General features: G+C 41.9%; 1 protein-coding gene across 4 annotated transcripts in view; it reads right to left on the bottom strand.

The window, feature by feature from the left end:
* EML6 (EMAP like 6) overlaps positions 1-27,056 on the bottom strand; it is a 242,075-nt gene that overhangs the window by 67,488 nt on the left and 147,531 nt on the right. For all 4 annotated transcript variants that reach the window (XM_036262726.1, XM_036262729.1, XM_036262728.1 and 1 more), the window contains exons 15-20: positions 24,753-24,858; positions 17,292-17,385; positions 5,869-5,969; positions 4,338-4,540; positions 1,369-1,480; positions 1,004-1,131 (exon numbers count right to left, since the gene is read on the bottom strand). In XM_036262726.1, coding sequence (XP_036118619.1) covers positions 1,004-1,131; positions 1,369-1,480; positions 4,338-4,540; positions 5,869-5,969; positions 17,292-17,385; positions 24,753-24,858 — 744 coding nt within the window. The remainder of the gene's footprint in view (positions 1-1,003; positions 1,132-1,368; positions 1,481-4,337; positions 4,541-5,868; positions 5,970-17,291; positions 17,386-24,752; positions 24,859-27,056) is intronic.

Here is a 27,056-nt window from a genome sequence, read left to right as displayed (position 1 = left end):
ATCCAAAGAGGTACTTGTATCTGGTGTTTGGGGAGCAGAGAACATCTTCTTAGTTTTACAATTAACAGACTGAGAGAAGATACACCGAAGGAGCCTCATGCACACCTGGACTGATTCAGACGATGAGATTAGGGACTTGGAGCAGATACGGTAATGGGATGAGGCTCTGGGAGACCTTGGGAGGGGGCAATGAATTTAGAATGAAGAGGAACACAAATTGGTGGCCAGAGGGTGTCTGTGATGGGAAGACTCTTGAGGTGACTCTCACGATCCTCCTGACTTTCATACTCTCATGTAATCACCTCCCTTTTGTAATCACCTCCCTTTTGTAATCACCTCCCTTTTGTAATCACCTCCCTTTTGTAATCACCTCCCTTTTGTAATCACCTCTTATGTAATCCCGGGCATGACCCGTGGCTTCTTTTCAAGAAAAAATATGGCAAAGGTGATGAATGTTTATGATTACATGTATGGGATGACAGGATTATGTTACATATGACTGCAGCGCCTATTTTCTCTCTCTCCCCTGCTGGCTTTGAGGAAGTAAGGCACCATGTTGGAGAACCCCATGTGGCAAGGAACTGTGGGCAGCATCTAAAAGCTAAAGGGGCCTCTTGCCAACAGCCAGCAAAGAATGGAAGCCGTCAGTCCTACAACCACGAGGAACTGAATTCTGCCAACAACCTGACTGAGCTTGGAAGACGATCCTTCCTTAGTTGAGCCTCAGATGAGACTGCAGCCCTGACTCTCACTGCAGCCTTGAGGAACCTGTAGTAGAGGACCTAGTAAGCCACGCTCAAACTCCTGACCCACGAAATTACAAGATAATAAATGTGTGCGGTTTTAAAAGCTACTGTTTGTGGCAACGAGCTACACAGCAATAAGTAATTAACACTTCACAAGCCTGAGAGCGGAATGCTTCCTTCACTTTTGCACATGAAGTGCCCCCGCCTCACCAGCGCTGGCTCTGAGGTGAGCTGTGGTGGAGAAGATGGACAAGCACCTGGACGAGCAGTGTCATTGGGCCGCTTTTGTCAATTTCCAGGATCTCTCCATTTTTGGTTCCCACCAGGATATGTCCATGTCCCAAAGTGATGGCACGAATTGAAGGGTTATCTTCCAAAAGCAAGCCTGAGGGGAGAAAACATATTTAATAGAACAAAAAGTAAAAAGACTATTGTATAAGTTCTGTCTTTATGGTTCCAGAACACTAGGCACTAGGGCCGTCATCTCTGACATTTCTGCCAGGGGCCTAGAGCTCTGATTGTGAAGACAGAGAACTGATTTGATCATGTTTTTCCAAGAATGTTAGCACTATCGTCTCCATCCCCAAGAACGAGGTTTCCACCGCACGTTTGGGAGAGGCACCTTTCGAGCTAGTTGACAATGCTGCTCTTTTAATGGCGTAAGTCTTCAAGCATCTTTCAAACATGTCATCCCAGAGCTCCACGATCCCGTCCTTTCCACCCGTCACAAAACCCTGCAGAGCACACATGAGAAGAATCGTACACACATTAAAATGACCAGTCACCCACCCAGCCCCAAGAGGCGTCTCCCTTGGACAAAGCAGCTTTGTATGTGTTTTCTAAGTACAGGGGGCTTAAAAATCTGATGAGATATAATAGCAATAATGATGTTTTCTGGAAGCATCTCTCCCCTGCTTCTCCAGCAGGATCAAGTGCATCCTCACTGTGTGTCCACTGCACTTTCTTCAGACCATCAGGTGGCTACTGGGGCAGGGACCATGGCGGCTCCTGGGCCCGGGCCCCTGCCTAGAGCGTGGTTCCTACAAAACAGGACCAGCCTCAGAGTCTGGGTTTCTCACGTCTCATGTGCTCCTCCTGAATGAATCAGAGCTAACATCACAACACAAATGATTGAGTATTTTTAAATCAAATAATTACTTTCAGAAGAAAACATCATTAGTTCTTATTAAGAGTAAATTAGGCCCTTTGTATAACAAAACCACCCTGCTAATTTGTTCAGCAGACATCAATTTCCACAATAATTCAAATCCGGATTAATTTTACAAAACCTGGAAAGTAAAAAGCTGAACATATTGGATACATTTTAATGAACAGCGATCTTTATTCTTGTTCTAAATTTATGTTTTCTTGGCCTTACTCCTGCTCCTTTCTGGCAACTTATCATACATACCAACTGTTCTTAGAAACGTCTTTTTTTAAGAAAAATACCGAGTAATTAATAGTTTTCTCAGAAACTTTTAATTTGCAGCATTTTAATGTTATTTACAAGGAAATAATATTTTGGAGTTTATTACATCAAATATTCTTATTCTTACTATAGATTTTGCACCCAGGGAGCTTCAATCCCCAAACTAAATTTCAATGCAGTATATTATACTGTAATATCCCCAATTTCCCCCATGATCTGTCAGCTCTGATTACCAGCAATAAAAACGTTTAAACACATTATATCCCATCTACTTCTGGGCCTACAAAAAATTTGTATTCTGCTTTCATTTTTTCTAACATTTATAGTTTGCAGCTAGTTAAAAAAAAAAAAGCTTAATGACTTAAACAACCATAGAGATGCACATGTAACAAAAACCTACTTCTGTAGTGGGATCAGCGTACTTACCTGGGAACAGGTAAATGCAAAATGAGGTTTGGCTTAAGTGTGTTGGGTGGTTTTAACTGTCTGGAGGTCAAAGGGCACAGATGAATTAGTACCCTCCACAAGCTAGCAATGAATGAAAAATTGATATTCTCTGACAAATTGAAGAAAGTGTTCTAATAGCACTACGGGTAAGCATGACTTTATAAAGAAAGCCTATAAGGCAGGAGGGTAGCTGGACAGACGAGGATCAAGATGAGCTTGAGTGGAAATATGACCAATGTGATGGCTAAATTGACATGTCAACTTGCCTGGCCAAGGGTGCTCAGGCTAAATACTATTTCTGTATGTGATGTAAGGGTGTTTCTGGATGAGACAGCATCTGAGTTGGTGGACTCAGTCAAGCAGATCGCCCTCCTATGTGGCAGCCTGGACAGAACATACGTCAGAGAAAGGAGGGCTGCATCCCCTGTTTTCCCTGTCTCACTGAGCTGGGACACCTCATCTCTTCGCCAGCCCTCAGACCGCGGTTTACACCAACAGCCCCCCGGTTCAGGCCTTTGGACTTGGACTTGGCTCTCCAGCTTGCAGACGGCATAGGGGACTTCTCAGCCTCCACAATCGCAGGAGCCCTTTCCTCATAATACATTTCCTTTTTAGTCATGGGCCACATAATGCTATTTTGTTCAATGACAGACAGCATATACCACGGTGGTCCCATGAGATGATAACAGAGCTGAAAATTTCCTATTACCTACTTAACAACATAACGTAGTAGCACAACCATTGCTCACGTGTTTGGGGTATTGCTAGTGTAAACAAATCGACCGTCTTATGAACGGACAGCACCTATCATTACAGCAGTAGGCTACAGCATCTGGGTCTGAGTAAGTACACTCTATGTTAGCACAACTCTGAACAATGACAAAACCACCTGGCGACTCAAGATACACGACTGTGTGTATGTGTATATTCTACTGGTTCTGGTTCTTTGGAGAACCCTAAAACAGCTGGTACAAAGACATCACTCCAACATCTTGTCAAACTGAACCTGTCTCCACAGGAACAAACGGGTTACCACCGTAACTTCTGGGCAGATCGATGGGTGGAACGATAATCTAACCACTTGGCATTTCCAGGTCTCTGCTCATTGTGCCCCCGGGGAGGAAGATAATGCTGAAAGACGCCTCCAGTCTCTTCTGCTCCTGTGTGTCTGCATTTATCCCAACGCTAATTCTTTTTTTTTTTATCCTCACCTGAGGACATTTTTCCATTTTTTTGTACAGATAGAGTGGGAGGGAGAGAGAGAGAGAGAAACATCGATGTGAAAGGGACACATCGAGTGGCTGCCACCCGCACGACCAACCAGGGCCGGGGACAAACCGCAACCGAAGTACGTGCCCTTAGCGGGAACTGAACCCGGGTCTCTCCGGACCGCAGGCCGACGCTCTAACCGCTGAGCCAAACCGGCCAGGGCCCAACGCTAATTCTTAAGGAGCTCTTAGGAGTGAGAGCCAGGGAGAGCAAGTGTGATAACAAGTGGGGAGAAACTGCACATGAAGAAAAAATGATAAATGAAAGAGAAAATGTAAAATATCTGTACTCCCTGTGTTCTCTTGACTGGAGGTTCATTACAACTACCTGCTAATTCAGATAGTACTGTTTGTAGACACGGGCTCTCTGGGTGTGGACCTTCCTAAGGCTCACTTATCATTTTAGAAAGCTGATGAGGAAAAGGAATTCTGGAAAATGGACGATACCTTATCCAACGCGTACATAGCGAACACGGGCCCGTCGTGGGCCTTCACTGTCTTTAGTAGCAGAATCTCTTTCCAAATAAAAATATCTCCAGTAGCTGCTCCTGAGAATACTAGACCTTCCATTCGCCCGTAAGAGACACACATCATCGTTTCCAATTTGCCGACACTTCCAAAAATTCCTCTTTTAGAGGTGAAGCCACCACCTGCAGTGGACCAAGAGTATTTATTACTTTTTAAAAAAAAGTGACACCTTCTATAAGCATGTAGAATGACTACCTTCAATGAAAAACCCAGTGTGGCGACATTATGTGTATGCACAGAGATGTACGCAAACAGCAGAAAATGTCAGACAAAGTGTAAGGGGGTTTCTCATTCACTCATGCACCAATTCCGAGTTTACTGAGTCCCCACTTTGTGGCAGGCACGGTGGTCGCTGCTGGGGGATAAAGATGAAGAGAGTTCCTGCCTTCAAGGAACTCGGGGTCTGGCTGCAGAGGGGACTCAATATGCATCTCGTATGCTTCTCAGCCCAGCAAGACGTGCGTCCAGCCCGAGTCCAGCGCACGTCCTGTGACAGCCCGAGGAAGGGCGACTAGGGAGCTGGGCCCAGCTTTGTGGATGCGGAGCCACAGAATAGAACAGCACAGGCTGTGAGTGTGAAATGTAAACATGTTATCTATGTTTTGCCTCAGTTTTTATCACAGCAACTTTGGGGTGAGAAGAATGAATCACTGTGTAGGAGAAGGACATCACATTCGCCTCGTAGATGGTCTCATGTCCCTGCACGCCCTGACCGGCACGGAGAGACGCGGACTCGCTCCAGACACTGCCCGGGCTGGCCCTCCAGGCCTGCTGGGGTCGTGATCTTTCCTTGAAAAGCAGGAAAACAGTGGCGTATTTATGTTTTGACCAGTATGAGACTGGTCTTGGTGTGAAAGCTAATACTAAGAGTTTAGAAACAATTTTAGTAACAGGTATGACTTATTAGTGGGAAGAATAAGACAGCGCTCCACGTTTTGTCATGCTTATTTCCTCCTCATTATTACTAACATTATAATCCACAAATATTTACTTTGACCCCCTATCGGGTGCAGTGTCAGGATTTAATCCATTTTCTGAATTCAGTGATGAATAGAGTAACCCTCACTGAAAACTGTATTCACTCAACCAACGTGACTATTTTCCTTGCTACTCAGCAGTGCAACATAATTACTGCTTTCAGAACAGAGGGCTCAACATAATTATTTTCACAGCAGAACATTTTCCAAAGCTTTCTAGATATTGATGAATACGCACAGCATCACACAGAGTGCTCTAAGTTTCACAGCTTAGACACTGAACAGTCCAAAGCAAATTTGAGAGAGAATATCTTTTAGGAGCATTTTTAAAAGGCGAAAGATTGGTGCGATCTGAAGAGAAACCAGAGTATTTTTTAGGAGCATTTTAATTCTAGATTGCAGAGACAGGCGAGGCAGCAGCCATGGTCTTCTTTAGCTCTCAACACGTAAATGATAAACCCCAACAACGGTACCTGCTTGTTGCCAGAATTTGATGTGCTTTATCCCAACTGTAACCAGTTTGTCGACATGGTGAGGGTTACACTTGACCACAAAGATCTTTTCTTTATGTCCTCTGTAAGAGATGAGTAAGAAAAAAAGTCCAGTTTTGATGGAAGTAATGATACAGAGTTTTAATAAAAGCATTCATTCAGTCTAACTTTCATTAAGCCCATGGAACAGGACAACTAAGTTAAACAATCACTTAAAATACACATAGAGTCTACATTAAAATAATAAGCATTGGCTTTTCTTTGCAAGTTTGAGCCCTTTCTTCTTTAATATTGCTAGCAAAGTCTAGTTAATCATGCTTTAAACAAATTAATGAAATATCTAAAATGGATCAGAATGTCTCTATAAGATAAAATTAATGTCACCGCCACAGGATTGTGAATACTTCTTGGGATATGAGGTTTGATATAGGAGGAGGGAGAAGATATTGCAATGGTATTAATGAGGAGCTTCAAATGTAATATTCTTACTGTGGAAGTCATAACTCTGGGTTAAATTAGTTTCAGCTAAAAATGTATTCACTAGAAATTGAAGCCCCTGGTTCACGTCCGTGGAGAGAGAGGATGTTATCTATTGATTCAAAGAACTTTCAGATGCTATGCATTCAGAAACATAGGTTTCTAACCCGAGAGGCAGGACATAAATATAGGGACTGACTCTAGGCCTGGCATTCCACAGAGCCACGGAAATTTCTGCTTCGACTATAGAGTCATTGCATTAGAATCTAAGGATTTCCTGGTCTTAATGAACTACTTGATGGTCTTCCCTGGGACATTAGGACGTGCATTTCATTATGTAAAAGAAAAGCAATTAACAAAAAGAATATGACTGACCAATCTCCCTTATGAATATAGATACAAAAATCTTAAAATATTAGCAAAGAGAATCCAATAACATATTAAAAACAATACATTATAACCAAATACAAGGGTGAGTCATTTTTAAGGAACCAAATAGTACAATTCATTACATTAATATATACAAGAAGAAAAGTTATGTTATATTCACAGATGCTGAAAAGGTATTTGACAAAAATCTAACACTTATTTGTAATTTAAAAACACTCCTCACTCAATGAAGTAGAAATCAATGGATGCTTCAGACTTTTCTATTTCCTTGCACTCCGTAACTCTCACTGAGAAATCCACTCATTCAAGACCAACTACACACAGGCTGGCTCTCCAGCAATGTTGTGCCCTTACCTTACCTTTTTTAAAAATGGAAAGTGCTGAAACAGTACTCAAGTACTCATGGTGTGTGTGTGTGTGTGTGTGTGTGTGTGTGTGTGTGTGTGAGAGAGAGAGAGAGAGAGAGAGAGAGAGAGAGAGAGAACTCAAAAGTCAGATTCTTACTTAATGGCATTCCCAATAAAGTCAGGAACAAGACTATTACCACTACCATTTAACATCATATTGAATATATTAACTAATGCAGTTAGACAAGATTTTAAAAATTAAAGGCCCAAAAACTGGAATGGGAAAGGTAAAACTTTCTATTAGCAGAGGATATAATAATATGTCCAGAAAATTCAAAAGAAAATAATGTAAAATAACTACGAACAAGATAGTTTAGTAAAGTTGCAGTATAAACTCATAGATGGAGAGCAGGCAGACAGCTCTGGAGTTAGGGGCAGTGTTGGAGGTGTTGGGGGACTGAGCAAAAAGGAAAAAAGAGAACTCATGGACAGCTGTGGTGATTTCTACGGGGAGAGGGTGGAGGTGGAAGAGGGCATCGAGGGGATAAATGGTGACAGAAAATATAATAAAATACAAACAATAAAAGCATAGTCATTATCCTTACCATATACAATAACCAGTTAAAAATATAATGGAAGACAGGGCTCTATCAGAAATGTGAAATATATAAAATGAGTAAAACAAATATCACCACCTTCATTTATAAGATACAAAAGTAGACTTTTTTTTTTTTTTTTTTTTGCACATGCCCCTAGCAGGAACCGAACCCGGGACTCTCTGGTCCGCAGGCCAATGAGCCAAACCGGCCAGGGCCAAAAGTAGACTTTTAATAAAGAAACACATCCTATATTCTTGGGTTGGAAAACTCAACCACAGAGATATTCATTCTCCTTAGCTTTCTTTATAAATACAACTTGATGCTAATAAAAATAGCACTAGATGTCTGTATTTAATCTGGAGTTAGATACCTTAATTTTAAAGTTTTTATGAAAGAATAAACTAGCAGGAATGACCAGGTAAAGTATGAAGACGATGAAGAGCAGAGTGGGAAGTGTAACCCTCTTAGATATAAAAATAATCCATAAAGCCTTCATAACTAAAACAGAGTGGTACTGCTGCATAAGTGACTGGAATACCAATGGTAAAACAGAAAATCTAGAAGGAGACCCAAATGAATATTAAAATGCAATATATAATAAAGTCTCAGGTCAATGAGGGAAAAGATGAACTTTTAAAATAAATGGTGTTTGTCACCAAATGCTGATGAGAATATAGAGCAACAGGAACTCTGACCCACTGCTGATGGAAACGCAAAACGGTGCAGCCACTTTGGAAGACAGGTTAGTGGCTTCTCACATGCTCTTAACATAAGATCCAGCAATTGTGTTCCTGGGTATTTACCTAAAAGAGTGAAGAACTTACATACATCCACACAAAAATCTGCACATGGATGTCTACAGCAGTTGTAATCATAATTGCCAAAACTTAGAAACAGCCAAGATGTACTTCAGAACTTGAATGTATAAACAAACTGCAGTACATCCAGACAATGGCATAATATTCAGTGCTAAAAAGAAATGAACAATCCCCAGAAGAGGTGGTGGGGGAGAGATAAACCACAGAACTTATATGCATGTGTGCATGAACAATGGACATGGACAACAAAGCTGGGGACAGGGTGGGGAGGGGGGGAAAGGGGGTATCAGTGGGGGGAAAAGGAGAAACATCTGTAACAAAAATAAATTAATTAATTAAATAAAAAAAGGAAATAAAAATAAAAATAAATGAGCTATCAAGACATGAAAAGACCTGGAAGGATCTTAAGTGAATACTACTAAGTGAAAAAAAAAAACTCATCTTGAAAAGCTACATACTGTATGCTTCTAACTATATGACATTCTGGAAAGGCTAAACTATGGAGACAGTAAAAAGATTGTTGGATGCCAGGATAGAGAGGAAGGAGGGATGAGTAGGCATTACACAATGAATTTTTATTTTTTCATAAAGGATTTTTAGAACACAAACTATTTTGTATGATATTATAATGGTGAACACATGTCATTATGCATTTATCAAACTTCAAAGAATGTACAACACTAAGAGTGAATCCTAATGCAAGCCATGGACTGTAGGTGCTGCTGTGTCAATCTACGGTAATGAATGTACTACTCTGGTGGTGGGGATATGGAGGAGGTTGTGGGGGTGGGGGAGTAGGGGGGACATAGAAAGTCTACTTTCTGCTCAGTTTTGCTGTGAACTTAAAACTGTTCTATAAAATAGGTCTATTTAAAAAGGAAAAGAAAAATGATATCTGGAACACCTCGACAGCCATATGGAAAAAGGATAAAATTGGAGCTGTTCGTCCTAACAGATACCAGGATAAATTCCAAATGGTTTAGATCTAAATGAAAAGAAGAAGCTATAGCGATTAGAAGAAAGTATGATGATTTTCTTTGAACCTGAGAATGGGGAATACATTCCTAAGTATGATTCAAAGTCTTGAAGCAGTAAAAAGTTTGCCCACATTAAAATAAAAACCTTTTGCATGACAAAAAGCACCACAGCAAAATCAAGAGCCAAATGATGAACTGGGGAAAATATCTGCAAATTATAGACAAAGGACAAATAACCCTAATATATATATAATAATATATATAATATATATAATATATATAATAAACTAATATATAAAGGACTACTTTCTGTGTAAATTTTATTTTAGAGAAAACAAATGGTTCGTAGGGAAAATTCTTATATATAGAAGAATTCTAGCTCACATGAAGAATGATAGAATTAGAAAATTGTCATTTTTGACCCCTAATTAAATAATCAATTCAGTCCACAGTTGTAAATGGATGCTACAACCATTGGATAATACATTAATGTGAAGCTTTACAATGGTAGGATCAGGCTGGTGCTACTGGAACCCATAATGAGCTTAGTATTACTAAGAACAGGACAACCAGCCATTTCATGCAGTGGTGTACCACAGGGGTGTGCTGGAGGAGGATCTGCCCTGGGGGGAGAGGAATTCCATCCCTGACATTGTTTAGAATTGATAGTTCATGGGAATAATAAAATGCATACTGGCTTTTAGTTGGTTTTATTATGCTTTTCAATTTTTTCCACAGATAATACAGCCGTATTGTTTGCACCTGAGAAGTACCACTCCCAATGCCTCTACCTCTACTACACCACTGATTGTTTCTTCCAATGTGATGAAAAATGAAGTACATATCTAGTATTCTTGTCTAAAAAAATTGAATGTAGGAGAAGATATTTGCAAATCACATATTTGATAGGGAACTTGTAATCATAATATATTTTAAAAAACTCCTACAACTCAATAATAAAAAAAACAAACCCTATAAAAAATGGGCAATGTATCTGAATAGACATTTCTACACAGAAGATATACAAATGGCCAGTAAGCACATGAAAAAATGCTCAATATCATCATTAGCCATTAGAAAATGAAAATCAAAGGCATAATCAGATACCACTTTACACCCACTAGAATGGTTATCATAAAATGACAGACAATAATAAGAGTTGGCAAGTACGTGAAGAACTTGAACCTTCATTCATTGCTGGTGGAAATATGAATTGGCCATTTTGGAAAATATTTTGGTGGTGCCTTAAAATGTTAAACATAAAGCTACCCAGCAATTCCACTTCTAGGTATATACTCAAGAGAAATTAAACATACGTCTACTCAAAATCTTGTACACAAATGTTCATAGCATCAACATAGCCAAAAGATGGAAACAATTGAAATATCCCTCAGCTGATGAATAAATAAATAAAATGTGGTATATCCACAGAATTAAATATTATTCAGCAATAAAAATAAATGAAATACTGATACAGGCTATGACACAGACAACCCTTAAATATTATGCTATGTGAAAGAAGCCAGTCACAGAGGACCTCATATTGTACGATTCCATTTATAGGCAATGTCCAGAATACAAAAATCCACAGAAACAGAAAACAAATTTGTGCTAATAGGTGTGGGCCTTTTTCTGGGGTGGTGACAGTGTTCGGAAATTTGACAGTGGTGACGAGTGCACAACTCTGTAACCGTGCTGAGAACCACTGAGCTCTACATTTTAAATGAACAAACTGAATGGTATGTGATTTACTTATCAATAAAATCATTGAAAAAAAAATCATTGAACCTGAATCTAATCAAGCCCATGGATCTAACCACCATTTACAGGAAACGTGGGAATACCTGGCACGCTTCCAGGAAGTCAGTCACGCCTAGAATGTGAAACGTTCTAGAGGTCAGACGGCTGATTCCTCAGCTGCGTCCAAGGCACAAAGAGGTGGGAGGGGGCCGCTAGAAAATGCAAATCTGAGAGAGGCCTGTGACAGAACGGCCGGTGCAGTGCCCTGGGCCTTGTTTGGATGCAGAGTTGAACAAACCAACGCTCTCATCTTCGAAACAACCAGAAATGTTTGTTTTGAATTTGGTAATACATGAAATTACTGTTGCTTTAGTTAGTTGTGATATTGAAATGGTAGGTTTTTTTTTTTTTTTTTTTAATCCTCACCCGAGGACATTTTTCCATTTTTTGTTCAGGTAGAGTGGGAGGGAGAGAGAGGAACAGAGAGAGAGAGAGAAACACCGATGTGAAAGGAACACATCGAGTGGCTGCCACCCACACAACCGACCAGGGCCGGGGACAAACTGCAACCGAGGTACGTGCCCTTAGCGGGAACCAAACCCAGGTCTCTCAGGACTGCAGGCCGACGCTCTAACCGCTGAACCAAACCGGCCAGGGCTGATATGGTAGTTTTTTTTTAAAAAATCCTCAACTGAGGATATTTTTCTATTTATCATCAGATAGAGTAGGAGGGAGGGAGAGAGGAAGAGGAAGGGGGGAGAGAGAAATGTTGATGTGAGAGAGACACATGGATTGGTTACCTCACACACAACCCGGGGACAAACCACAGCCGAGGCACATGCCCTAGACCAGAATCCAACCTGAGATTCATTGGTCCATGGGCTGATGTTCTAACCACTGAGAAAACCTGGCCAGGGCTAAAACAGTAGTTTTAAAATGTGTCTATTCAGATAGAAATGCCTAATAAAGTATATACAGGTCAAATGACATGATGTCTTAAATTTTCTTTAAAATACAGCAAAAAAGTAAAAGAAAAAAAAAGGAGAGGGGAGAGATTTGTACCACTTGTAGGATGTTGCAGTTGGGTGATGGTACAAGGGAGATCATTATGCTGTCTCCTCCACTTCTGTCTCACCTTGAAAACCTCCATAACGAAAAGCTGAAAGAACAGATCAGAGCCCATTGTGTGGGCTCTACCATACTGAGAGCCAGGGAGGGAGGAACTGACTGTTGAACTTTCTCTTTGTTTTTCTAAAAGTCAAAAGTGAAGCATGAACACTAGGGACAGGATACGTCACTGGATGTATCAGGAACAATTAGGACAGAGGGAAAAAAGCTTAGATAAAAGAGAAGAGAAAATACGCTTAATATAAAGTGGAGAAATGAAGCAGATCACCATAGAGGACATTAGCATCCCCAGATTTGTGGGTTGGAGGAAAGTCTAAATCATTAATATACATCTTAGAGATAAGATGCTGGAGAAAACCAAAATGAAAACTGAGAACAGATATTTTTAAAAATTACATTTCCTAGATTGAAAAGAGCATCGTTTTGTTTGCTCCTGTCCGTACGATGTCAAACATTCAGATAGAAAAACCTTTTTTGAGAGCATTGTTTAGGGTCCATCTAATGCCTCCGTATATAAAAAGGAGCAATGATGTTTCCATTGTGGCTGAAGTTCTAACCTGACCAATGAAGGCATGTAAATATTTCATCAATGTCCACATCTAAATAAAGAACATTCATTGGGTACTCTGTTGTTGTTGTTGTTGTTGTTTTTCCTTTAGATACTTGTTAAATTGGTAGGGAAGTTGTCTACAACTGTGTGTGTAAGAAAATCAAAGTGGAAAAAGTGTCAGGCCCTAAACTGAGAGAAGAGCACAGAAGACAGCACTGCTGCCCTAATACAGAGCAGCCCCTCACGCCTGAGGCATAAATAATTCACCAGAGGGCCACCCTCAAACCCTATCAGCACGCACAGGGGAGGAAGGAAGGAATGGGCTTCCCCAAGCCGAGGGCAGGCAGCCGCACTGGGGAGGTGGAGTCTGCAGCTGCTATCCCAGCCCTCTCATTTGCATAAAGGCTCAGTCTTCTGTGTGATTTTGTTTTCTCTTTCTTTGTGAAAGAAACCCTTAACGAGACTGCATGAAGGTTTGTTTGATTTATATTCCATCTTGCAAAAAGATTTAAAATGGTGTACGATATAGAACAATAATATAGAGTAAGCCAGGTAACATAAATTAGAATACAGTGAGATGATGTTAGTGAGTTAAAAGAAAAAGCCAGTTACAGAGCAGTATATATTCTATCCTGTATATGAATAAAAGTGGATAGAAATACTAGAAGAATCTAGACTAAAGAACATGTGCTAAAATGTTATCCATAGCTATGGCTGGGTTGTGGAATTATGGATAATTTTCATTTTCTTCTGGGTGCTTTTCTATGCTTTTTAACTTTTTTTTTTTTTTTTTTTTTTTTTGATTTTTAGAGGATGTTTATTAAAGCTGGGACAGTGAAAGAAGGAAGGGCCTAAGACAGAAGCAACAGGAGAGAGACCAGGTGGGAAAGTGAGCCTAGGCTGAGTTACTTTGGCTCACTAAGAAGTCAGAGAAACCAGGGCCTTAGGGACAGAGAGCTTCAGGGGTTAGCCCCAGGAAGAGCTGCCACTGCCCATTGCTTCCTTGTTGCAAGTCTTGTGGGGTCCCTTAGAGTTAGGAGATGCATGCCTGTGGGGGGTAAAGAGGGAAGGGAAAGGCCCAGGCATGTTCCCTGGAGGGAGAGTGCAGGCTAGGACCTTCTTTTTTTTATTTTTTTATCCTCACCCGAGGATATTTTTCTGTTTTTTGTACAGATAGAGTGGAAGGGAGAGAGAGGAAGAGAGAGAGAGAGAGAGAGAGAGAGAGAGAGAGAGAGACATCGATGTGAAAGGGACACATCAAGTGGCTGCCACCCGCACGACCAACCAGGGCCGGGGACAAACTGCAACCGAAGTACGTGCCCTTAGCGGGAACCGAACCCGGGTCTCTCCGGACCTCAGGCTGACGCTCTAACCGCTGAGCCAAACTGGCCAGGCTTTTTAACTTTTTGATAATGATCATGTATTATTATAATTTTTTTGCTTTTTTTTTTAACCTTTTTTTATTAATGTATTTTTGTTACAGATGTTTCTCCTTTTTCCCCCCTAGACACCCTCCTCCCCATCCTGCCCCCCCCCCCAGTCCCCAGCATTGGATGAGATAAACCAAAGAACTTATATGCACGTATACGTAACCAATGATCATGTATTATTTTGAAAACAGAGAAAAGTTAATATGTTATTTTTAAAAGAGATACACATTTAAAAAGTGCGAAGAAAAGGTGCTGATTTGGTGGGCAAGACACTTTATCATATTCAATAAATGTATTGAGAAACCCAAACAGCTCAAACAACAAAACCAGTACAGAACTGCGTGTTCTGAAGCCCCGCATTCCTGCTCTCTGTGGGTCTACACGGTCCCCAGGCATTCTAGTAGCACAACTATGTCATGTTAACATGGGCAATATTCTTGTTACGTGGCTTGATGACGGTACCTTCTGCCTGAGATCCCAAATGTTCAACCCCCCGAGATGAAGTATGTCAATAATAGTCTTTGTGTCCCACAGCCATGTTCCCAGTGCAATGAAAACCCAAACAAAGGGGCACAGGAGCAGCTGACTGTCTCATCGTTCTGCCCTGACACTGATACTAGGCCGTTTAACTACTGCCAATAGAGACTGGCCTTGGTTTTCAAATGGGTTACTTATATACTAGACTAAAATCTGAACAATCTTCAAGAGGAGAAAAAGACTAAAATTTAATCTCCCAGGGAGGTGACTGAAATCATTCATGAAAATTAGCAAAAATTTTCAGATGGGATCAAGGTTCTTAGAGATCTTGTAATAAGAACCCTATGAGCCAATTCTGAATTTTTCTAATTTCTCTGAGCTGATTAAAGTAGGTTCATTTAATCATTTTCACAACTGAGGGGTGACTTTTGCGCACGCCGTGCTGTGTGGGTGGCACACGTCAGCCCTGGGCATGCGGTCGTGGCTACTGACCGTGCGCTCTCCCCACGGGGAAATCTCACACCCTGGGTGAGGGGCGTGCTGTAGAACAGTCGCCCCGTCAGAAGCAGGATCGTTGTTAAGCCTTGCTAGTGACATTGCTGGCAGTAACCGGGACACAGAAGTGCAGAGGGAGGGATATCACCACGCCAGCTGTCCTCAGAGAATGAACTGGGTCCTCTCAGGAGCGGCGGTGACTCTCGGAAGCCAGTCAGTGCCATCGGCCAAGTGTTACTTCTTTTTCTTCGTTACTTCTCTCATGCCTCTGTTTTTAAACCTTTTATCCATTTAAGCATCCTAACTTAAGGCCAGAAATAGAATTTTTATTTTTTTCTGGTTACTTATAAAAAATTTCTTATTGTTAATACTATATAAATAGGCATTTATGTAAATATTATTTAGTCACTATTTTCAACCCCGATATTCTCCCCAAGAACTCGAACAATCCTGGAACATCCTTCCTGGAAAGGGCACTGGTTATTATTACAAGTGCAAAAATGTTCCCTGCGGGCAAGGCAGTTCTGCTGGTGTCTTGTTTTGGGAATGTGGCCCAAGGCTTGGAAGCAATTGCAAAAATAGTGTTATTAACATAGTGGTATTAAGTCACTTCATGTTAATTAAATGAAATCGAAGTCATGCATACCAAGTATATACTTTTTTATATTGATAAATATCGCTTTCTTCCATTTCTATCAATGCTTCTGGCATGTAACTGGTGAGCCACCCACAGCTGCAGAGGGTTTTCGCGCAGGAAAACTGCATTTGTTTTGAAATGCAGACGTGTACTTAGCCTGAAATTACCTACTAATGCAGATGGGATGTTATCAGAAACAGTAAACTGAAGCAGTGTGTCTGTCCAGGAGGAAAGCAGGGTCCTGAGCAGGACCTCATCTGAGTACGGGGCGCGGCACACAGTGAGGAACAGGAGGAGAGACCGAGGGCACCACGTGGGCCGCGGGTTTATGAGCTGCCATTGGCTGCCAAGAATCCCACCTCAACCGCAGTCATCAGAACAGCTTCTCGTCTACCAAGACGGTCAGCTGGAGTCCTCAAGGCTCCATCTGCTCCTCCTCCGAATCCCCGGCAATTCATAGACCTTTGTTCATTAAATCAAATTGCCAAAAACACTTTGTTCTCTACTTAATGTTGTGGAGGGAAATATTAATTTAAAAAGTAAGTGCTGGGGTTCAAAGCTATTCATTTAAAAATGATTTTATATCACAAAAGAAAAAAGTAAGTTGGTTAATGCAGGGAGGAGCCAGCAGAGAGGTACATGGATAACACGCCTTGGACAACAAATTGTACTGCTGGGCCGTGGCTGCCAACGATTTGACCTCCGACCACGGTTGGCAAAGAGCTCCGCCCAGCGTTGGTAGTAGTGGAAAGTAATGTTCACATCGGGCTGATTCAGCAGGGAGGGAGGCTGGGGTGAGGAGGACAGGTGGCCCGTAAACAGCAGTCAGTCTCGAAAAGTCTATTTATAAGACGGGGAGATTAGGGAAACAATTTGCCTGCTTTGAAAGCGAGCAGCAGACACGCATGTTGGGGCCTCCTTTCTAGCATGCCACGACCTCATGACGAATGGGACTCCTGACTCCAGTGACATTCACAGTCCTTCACCAGATGCTAAGACAGTGGGAAAACAAGGGGCGAGGCACCCGCCTGAGAACAGCCTTTTCTACTGCTCGTAAAAAGCTTTGATACAGGTAATGCATACATTACTAGAAGCAAAGCCAAGAATAGCTCTCTGGAAAGGATTTGAAATTTTCTAATTCCCAGAAACAAGCATGAACTGCTCTAGGTCAGGTGTGGCACCGTGAAATGTTGCAACGTGTTTTCACTTGGGTGTTCAGCTTCCCAGGCAAACATCATCTGAGTTTGAAGATGAAATCTTACCAGAAAATGAGAACGACTGACCAATGCTGAGGCGTGATAGTCAGCAGCATGCCATCAGCCCTCGCAGCTTCCTCTTACCTTGTTGTTGCTATCTTTTCTCCCTTTTTCCAGTCCCAAAATACAATACTGTGAAAATCGTCTAAACCAACCGACACCAGACATTTTCCATCGGCTGTATGAAAACAACACAAACGTCAAATGACTCATTTCTTCAATGAAAAACACCGAAACATTTTATATACTATACAGATGAATGAGAAATTGACCTTAAGTATATGATTAGGCTCAAATATACTAGAAGTATCAGAGACTAAAGGGACCTTACTAAAGGAAACGCATAGCCAGTAACAACTGAGCTTCTGAATTCACAATGACTGCAGCCGAAGGAAATCGCTGACCCAACATCCCGTCTCAGACACAGGGCTGAGTCAGGTAAGTCATGACAACCTTGTCTGTTTTGTGACAGACAAATCTCATGACATTGACTGGAAGAGCCATTTGGCTCTGGGACTCAGTCTATTTTTAGCTCTAAAAAACTGGGTTCTGTTTAACTCTCCAAGGTAAGAACATTTAGAAACTAAATTTGACTTCAAGAACTCTTTCAGAGGGTGATTTTGTGATTTAAAAAAAAATCATAATTTCTTAGTTTCCCTATTTCAAATGTGGTCTGCTTGTTACAGAACATTTAGAAAATGTGGATAGAGGACATTTTAAAATCAATCCAAATTTCTAGGCATACATTCGAAGTACATCCTGTCAGTTCTTTTCTCTACGTAAATGTGCTTTAGAAAAACAAAATTAGGATATTACTGAACATACTATTATTTAATATTTTTATTTATTTGATTAACATTTTCCTTTAGTATTAAATATTATTTATACTATCAATGGTTACTATAGTTTGGTTATTGAGGTTATTTTCTAAAAAATTTTTAAAATATGCATAAAATTACATTTGAAATCAAAATAGCTAATTTGCTTTTCCCCCTCAAGGCAGAAGAAGAGTATGGTCAGTAAGTCTTTCCTTTGCTGCCTCCTCCCAGAGCTAGAGTCACAGGACAAGGTCCCTAGGTCAGCGGTCGGGGCCGGGAGACAGGTGACCAAGCTCACTGTGCTCAGCCCTGCAGGCTTCTCCGACTAGAGGGGACCAACATTAGGGTAACGAAACACAAGCATGTGGTCAGCTGCTCCTCCCCAGTCCATTCAGGGGCACAGTTTCAAAGGCAGGCCTAGGGTAGATGCAAAGTTCGAGTTGCCAGGAAAAAATGAGGGAAGCCCAGTTAAAATGAAATTTCAAACAAGCAAGGACTAATTTTTTAGTGTATGTCCCATATAATATTTATATTTACATTGCATATTTATACTGCATGGGGCATACTTGTACTAAAAAAGAAACTATCTGTTTATATGAAATTTAAATTTAATTGGCCCTCCTGTTTTTGTTTAAGCTAAACCTGGCTACCCTCCCCCAAACGCTGACCAGTGCCCAACCTGTGACAGAGACCCACCCCCACAACCACCAGGGAACAGAAGTCTGCTTCTTTTCTGGAGGAAGAAGGACAGTCAGAGAAAGGAAGAGCCTGGTTTAACAAACCAAATCCTCCCAAATCCTGGACTACTACTAAGTATGAGGAAAGGATTTGAAAATTCATTAATCCTTTCAAGCTACTAGGCTACAGTAGTACAAGTATTAGATGAAGACATTAACTTCCTAAAGGGCTAATTCACCATCAGGTGATTATTATAAACAAATGTGTCTTCCAAATCACAACTAATGCTACGTCCTTACACTTAAATGTTACTAGGCTTTAAACTGGGCAAGGGCTCTTTTTATGCGTTTGGGAGAAGAGAACGGGAATGACTTACAGTTCATTACCAACAACATTGCTTTTTCCATATCTCAGTATAGCCTGGTTATATTTCTATATTAGTATGCCTTTGTATTTGGGTGATTTTATTTCTGTTGGAGTCTTCTGTCTCCCTTTTTAGATTATAAGCTCTTTTAAGGCGTATAGCAATATGACGTTTCCCTTGTGATCCTCACGCTGAGTCGGTTTTCAAAGAATGCTGATGACACTGGTGACTGAGGAGGACGGAGACGATGAAGATGGAATGCGCATGCGGATGGCGTGGAGAGAACGGGGATGGACCAGCTTGCACAGCTACACATTCTTAATGGTTTCAATTTCCATTCCTTTCAACAACACTGTGCAAATAGTCAAGGTCTCTTTTTTGCATTCATGAATTCTATATTTTGTATTCTTTTTAAATCTGCACAGCTATTTTAATATGTCCTTCTTAGAATACAAGCATCCATACATTTAAGATGATAATTTTTAAAGTTTTATCTCTTTTGAGGAAGGCCTCAGAGTAAGCTGATTTTCATGGCTTTTTAAATGAAAATTTCTGCAAGTCCCCATTGACTGTCCTCACTGTTATGCCAGCGTCCTACCCCTAGGCGAGCATCCTGGCTGTGAGTAGCATTGGAAGATACAGTAGCACAAAACCAGAGCTGTCTCAACCCTGTATCTCTTCTTTAAGGTAGTGACATTTCCTTTTTTAAAAAAAATCTTTCAATTAAAGTTTACACTCCATATTGTTTTGTATTAGTTTCAGGTGTACTGCATGGTGGTTAGACAAGCATACCCTTTCCAGGGTGTCCCCTGAAAGTTCCCGTACCACCTGGCCCCACGCTTTGTTGTTAGAATATCATTGACAATTTTCCTGTGCTGTGCCCTACGTCTCCATGATTAGTGACTCTTCCTGAATTCTGAAGGTTTAGGCTATTTCTGCACACCACATAGTTTGGAATATAATTTGCTACTTTTCAGTTTCTTCCCAGTTTTCATTCTCCCCCCACACTGTGACCTTAGCTTTGAAGGTCCATTGTTCCTTAACTAGTTCGTCTGAGTTTCTTTATTTTCAGCCATATTTTTAGAGTCTAAGTAATGTTCTTTCCAATCTTTCCAGTCACAGTATGTATTAATTATGGATATTTTGTGACAAAGTCCAGAAATAATTCTAAGGCACTTAATGTCAACAGTAAAGGGCAAATAAGAAAGAGAAATTTTTTATTCAGACAATTACAAGTTGGTGCCTGTATTCAAAGCTCATAAAAAATGCATAGGTTTTTTTTTCTCTTTCCCAGAATTGAACACAATGAAATCAAATTAGTCTTAGAGGTGCCCTTGTGGAAATCAGTCTGATTCAGTGAAGGTTTTAAAGAATAGGAGGATTTTAGGTTAGAAAATATTTGTGTGGCTGAAACATCCTCTTTCCAATCTGGCTTTCTGTCCAGGCGGAAGGCCTTCCCTCGCCGTGAGCACAGAAACAGGGCCGTTTCCCTGTCGGTGACGATACCGTCACAGTTCAAGAGCGGCTCGAGTAAGAGAGAGTCTTTCCTGGGGACATAATCCGGAGTTATGGATTGTGCTGTAAGAAACGTTTTGGATTAACAGTGTCTCCATTTTCTTTGCTCTGCAACAGTGGCAACAATAGCTGAATCTACATCCTCACGTGTAACGGCTCATTTTTTGTTGAGTTTTCACACCATGTGCCGGCTTTCCTTGCATGACAACATTTTCTCTAATTAGAGACAAAAGTCTTATCCGTATGTTTCCACAGTACCTCCCCAAATAAGCTGACGTGTGCAAGACAGTTGGATGCGGGGTACTGAGGCACAGGGAGTGGCCACCAGCTAGACCACAACCAGTGTTGGTACCCTCTTGGTTAAACAGGGGGATCCCATCTCCTCTCTTGGGATTTTGACTTACTTCTCGCAGCTTTCAAAAGGAAAGTATAGTTGCTCCTTTTCAGGTAAGTGTGTGACTAAGGGTTGTTCCAGGATGGGGGACTCTTTTCACTGGGGGGGGGGGTTCTGCATGGCAGCATCTATGCACCCCCCTGCCCACTCCTCATTTATCCTGGAGAAGGGGAGAGGCAGCTAGAGACACTGGCTGGGCAGGGGAGCAGGGAAGTAAGGGAGCACATGGTGCGCTCTGGGCATGTGGCTCAGCCAAAGTTACACCGTCCTGGTGGGGGGCAGAAGGCAGAGGACCGAGGAGGGGGCTCCCCACAGTGCCGACCACCCAGCCAGGAGACCTGGGTTCCAGCCCTGGATCGGCCCCTGTCTGACGTTTCCCTGAGCCGCACCAAAGTCTCTGGGTCCTGTTAGGCCTGTGAAGCGGTGCATGGATCTGCTGAAGACTAAGGTTGTACTGTGACACAAAGTACTGGCAATAAAGTTAAAGTGGAGAGGCCTCAGCTTACACCTTCAGGAGGTGCCACAGGGACCACAAAGGTCAATCAACCCCCACGATTCATCTGCGTGTAGCTACTCAAGGTGACAGATCAAACATCAGAGACACTAGTGGGCGCGCTTCCTGGGTCCCGTACCAGCGGTGCATTCTAAAACTGCCAACTGTCTCCTTAAACTCGGAGGCGAAAACCCAACTTCCTACAATCCACAATAACACAAGTGCTGAGCAAACCGGCTCTTTCCCGGTGACTGTCACCTGGGAAATGGAGGCTGTATTGTTAAAAATGAAATTATACTTTTAATGCAGAATATATTTCATATCTAGGGGTTTATTTGCCCAAGATGAGAATTAGAGCAGCAGCAATCAGCCCCTTAACTTCTTCCTGAGCATCTGGTTTCTCTACTGGGCAATGATCTGCAGGGCTATCTTATGAGGGAATGATTTCCAAGTTCACTTCTTTTTTTTTATCTTTCTTTTATAAAACTACTAAACTCAGCCCTGGCAAGCATGGCTGAGTTGGTTGAGCACTGTTCCATACACCAAAAGGTCACCACCAGTTCAATTCCTGGTCAGGGCACATGCCCAGGTTGGAGGCAGCTGATCAATGTTTCTTTCTCACATAGATGTTTCTTTCTCTCTCTCCCCTCACCCCCCTCTCCCCCTTCCTGTCGCTCCAAAAAAAATGTTTTTTTCAATAAAACATCAGTAAAAAAAATCACCATAAAACTACTAAGCCCAGAAGAGATGTGAGCTCTCAGAAATTCAGAGACCTAGTTACTGGGTAGCAGCTTACTAACTCATCTCATAATTAATATCTTTGGTCAACGGTCCTCTAATTCCTTTCTATAAAGGTATTTAAGTAACATGAGTTAGTTCTTTTGATTCTTCTAAATTAAAAAGAATCAGTCAATTCTATGGGAAAAAATCTAATGATTATTAAATTCTATTATTCTCAATTTCTTGCTACTTTATTTATATGCTAATTCACATACACACATTTTCAGATGAAATCAGTGAATAGATGCTATTTTGAGTTCTACTTTTTTTACTTTACTTGATACATAAAAATGCATATGAAATACACATAGTCTACATACTTGTCATTTTGAATTATAGCTTTTATTATATGGTGCCAAATTGTTTACTAGAATTATTGAGTTAATTTTCAATGCTGCCAAAGATATGAATACATTAGATTCTTTATGATCTAGTACACATTTAGGTTTTGTTATTTTTATTTAGTTTTGCTACTTTTATGAGTATCTCACCATTCTTTTACAGCATACTTATTATTATTTTTACATTAAGTATACACATATGTATCTGCTAGCTTATTTAATTTTAGGAAAAGGGCAGTCTGGTCATTGAGGAGTGGAACTATGAAAAACACAGAAGAAATTCATTCACGTATTTGGAGATTTTACTGCTTTATCATAGACACGTGGCACACCAACTGCAAGACCACTGTCCATCAAACCTGTGGAGGGTTAGGACTCTGAGCTCGCTGCTTACTGGGTGTGCTATCTGGCAGGTGGAATGCGAGTAGTTCTCTTCCCTTCTCCACCTCGCGTGCCGCCAGTGCAGAGGTAAACTGCGTAGCTTTGATTTTTACTAATCCAAAAGCCAACGAAAGTATAATAGAAACAGTGATTTAACAACTCAGATTCATATAGTAGTTTACAGTATGTGAGAATGTGAATGTCATCAAACACACCACCACCAAACTGCACCATGTTATTGGTTAGAGAATAAAAATAACTTTCCCAACATGGTGAAAATGTGAAGTTCTAATAATAGTAGTAAAAGCCAAGAATAAGTACATTAAGCAAAACCCTACTTGTTCATTCATTCATTTATTCACAACATAAATGAGTAAATAATCAATAAATAATAATAAAGGAATTTTATTGAGTAGCTTTTGTGTCCATAACTCTGCATGCGCAGCGGCAGAGGTGAGCCGTGCCGCCCAGCAGCCCCCTACATGTGAAGGGCACCAGAGATGTCGACACAAGCAACTGTTGTGCCACATGGACTCTAAGAGGTACCACAGAGCAATGACAACAATGGCTCAGGGATGCAGAAGAAGGCACACGTTATTCCTCGCTGGAAGCATGGAGGAGAAAACTTTCATCTTAAAGGATGGTAGGACTTGAACATGAACAGACACATGGCAACAGCATGAGCAAAGGAACACAGGCAAAAAAGGACAAGAGTGCATTTAGTTCTACAGTTAGATAGATGTCAAGGGCATGAATGGTTCGTGGGTGGAAACACCGCAAAGGGAGGTGGACCGGATCATGGAAGGCCATGACGTCCAGCCAAGCGACCAGCCCCGAGTCAGACAATCAAGGGGCGTCCATGTGGTGGCGATGCACCTGTGCTTCCAGAGGACTCCAGAGTGTGCAGGCTGGAGAAGCGCAGACGGGATCAGAGACCAGCATGACTACCATGGCACAGATGAGAAAGAGTGAGGGCTTGAACCAGGAGCAGAGAGAGCGACACATGAGAGAAACGGGGTGTGAAATCATGGAACTTAACGACCAATAGTGTACCCACTGCACATAGCAAACATTCCATGGAACTTCGGAAAAAGAATGTATAGAATCAGTTTTCTGTAGAAAAGTTAAGAATTTTTTCTACTGATCTCATTTCTACTATTGGGATTATTAAAAATTTCTAGGTAAGAGCACCCCTCTGATAGGTCCCGTCTCCAATTCTACTTTAAGGACATGGCTTTACTCTAAAGAAAGTTATACCTATCTGTTAGCATTTTTTATAGTACTGTGTTCAAATTTTAAATTAAAAAGGTGGAACCTGTAGTTCTATTTTTCAAGATGAAATGGATTTCCCAAACACCACTGGTGTCAAGTGGCCCTTTGCAGAGACCTGGCGGCTCTTGCTCTAGTTCTTCACGGTTTAAATCACAAGTGCTGGGCGCCCACTGACTTGGAGAGTTAAAATTGATGGTCTGAGTCACTGCCAGACATTTGCAACTCAGTCTTTCAACAGCAACAGCTGCTCTGGATTTCAAATCACGCAAGCAAATACGGAACACAGAGCGAGGCGGGGGCAATGACTTGGGAGAGCGGAACGGAGGAAAGGACGTGGAATCTGAAAGCCACGTGTCTTCATGAGGTATTAACAGATCTGATTTCTAGTCTAAGACTGCGGCGTGGATATACAAGCAGAACTCAAGTAAAGAGGAGGATGCTAGAAAGAGAAAGGAAGCCTCAAGTACACGCAGAACCGTGCGTCGGTGACCGGTGGAGAACAGGCTCACCTGAAAAGTCAAGTGCGCACACTCCTATTTGATGGTGTCCCTTCAGGAGTGACAAACATTTCAGAGTCTGCGCGTCCCACACATGAATGGCAGCATCTCTTCCCACCTTAAATAACAGGGTGAGTGTGTTAATTACTTACAAATCGTAATAAGAATAAGTCCGTTCTTTAGAGTCAAGTGCTGCTCAGAAATAAATTTTTAAAACAACACACTTTTGGAGAGTAGGAAGACGCGCATCTGGTCCAGCTCCATTATTCCGCGTGAGGAAGCCGAGCAGGAAGAGTCTAAGAAGGCTGCCCTGGCATCAAGTGGGTGCCAGGGGGCCAGCCTGGCGCATGGCTCTGGTTAAGGGACTTTCAGAACTCACTCCAACGCCCACTGCCGTTCGTCTCTGTGAGTTCTCCCTTGCTCTTCTCAGCTCCACACGACAGTCCCTTCTTGGCCCTGGCCGGTTTGGCTCAGCGGTTGGAGCATCGGCCTGCGGACCAGAGAGTCCTGGGTTCAGTTCCCGCTGGGCCCTAGCGGCTAGGGGCACATACCAAAAAAAAAAAAAGAGTCCACTTCTTGGGCAAGGAGTCAGCTGCATGTTGTCAGGGCACTATCGTCAGAGTTCCTGAACCCACAGCGGTTACGTGACCCACCTCAAGAGGCCTGGCCCTGCCTGGCCCCTGGAAACCGCAGTTCCGTGGCCTCTCTCGTCAAGGTGGAGCCTCCTGGAGGGCACGCACGCTTCCGAACACTAATGCCCAGTAACAGAGACAATAAAACAGTGAAGTGGTTTTCCTCACTTGCAATACCTAGGGGACAGCTGATGGGCACGCTGCTCGTAAAAGGAGAAACAGGACATAAGCCATGTGCGTAAGGGGCGGAATCCCGCCGGCGCCTGCTGGTCTGTGGAGGCCCAGGTGCTCAAGGTGGCTACGGCGGTGTCGTCGGTGTGCCTCCCACCAGCTACAGTATCAAGTGCGTGTCTCCTCGGGGGGCTATATAAAGAGCCAATCTCTGTTTTTCTTTCAGTGGAAGATTATTGAATGCCCATGAACCAAAATCATCTTTCTATGAGAAAGACAAAACAAAAGGGGGAGTGGGGTGGGGCAGGAAGAGTGAAAAGGCCAAGCAGTGGTCAGTTACTTGAAACTCAATACTGCCGGCCGTGCGGAACGACGGCCCAGCCTTCAGCCGGAGGGCAGCGGCCCGCGTGCCGAGCCAGGGCTCTGTCCCTCTGGATGGGTGTAATCCCTCTACAAACAAGATGAAATCTAGGGCCTCCTCTCCCCCAACATGCATATTGGGGGATCTCAGGAACGCCAGCCCGGGAACCCTGGTCAAAGACTTCCACCACCTGCATGTCAAGTCTCAGAAACAGTTGTCTCATGTTAACCTTTGACCTTCATTCCAGAGTTTTTCTTGGATTCCACTTAGAAACTATTGAGAATCAGTTAACCTTCAGTTTAAAGCCCTTGACAGCCCTGGCCAGTTTGGCTCAGCAGTTAGAGCGTTGGCCCACGGACCAATGAGTCGTGGGTTTGATTTCAGTCAAGGGCACGTACTTCTGTTGTGGTTCATCCCTGGCTCTGGCTGGGGTCGTGTGGGAGACAGCCAGTTGATGTTTCTCCCTCCCTCCCTCCCACTCTATCTGAAGATAAATAGAAAAATATCCTCGTGTGAGGATTTTTTAAAAAGCCCATGATAAAACTGAACAAAAATGTAATCTATACAACAGAAGAAAAGAGTACAAAATTGAAAATACTGTTGACAGTACAAAACTGATAATACTGTTGACAGTATTACTACTTTACCAGCAAGGTAATAAACCTGAACTTAACAGATTCTTGTTTACTAAGTTAACACTACCCCTTCCTTTCCCCACACAAAGGGCTGAACACAGGGCTTTCCATCACAGGCTCCATCCAAAGGCTAGGCACTCCCAAATGGTTCGGATGAAATTTAGAGTTTTTATTTGAAAGACAAAAATACAAAATAATAAGTTAGCCAAAATTTATATGACTTAAAGTTTTAAAAAACATTAGATGTTATACTAGTATGCAATGGGGGTGGGGGGGGCATCTGTAATACTATCAACAAGAAGAAAATGAGAAAATTAAGCTAAGAAAAAAAGATGGTTCATTCAATAAACATTCATTGAGTATTGAGTACCTAGGAAATATTAAGTACTGTGTATACAATGATGAGGAAAGTATATTCAGACTGCACTCATGGAACTTATGTTTTTTTAGTTAATTCTATTCACAGATAATTCATGTTAAGATAAGAATCTCTCAGAGGTTTTCCAACAGGGTTAGA

This window comes from Molossus molossus, unplaced genomic scaffold (assembly GCF_014108415.1).
Source record: "Molossus molossus isolate mMolMol1 unplaced genomic scaffold, mMolMol1.p scaffold_m16_p_15, whole genome shotgun sequence".
NCBI classification, from domain to species: domain Eukaryota; kingdom Metazoa; phylum Chordata; class Mammalia; order Chiroptera; family Molossidae; genus Molossus; species Molossus molossus.
Note: the sequence above shows the minus strand (reverse complement) of the source record. Positions and strands in the feature narration are given on the sequence as shown.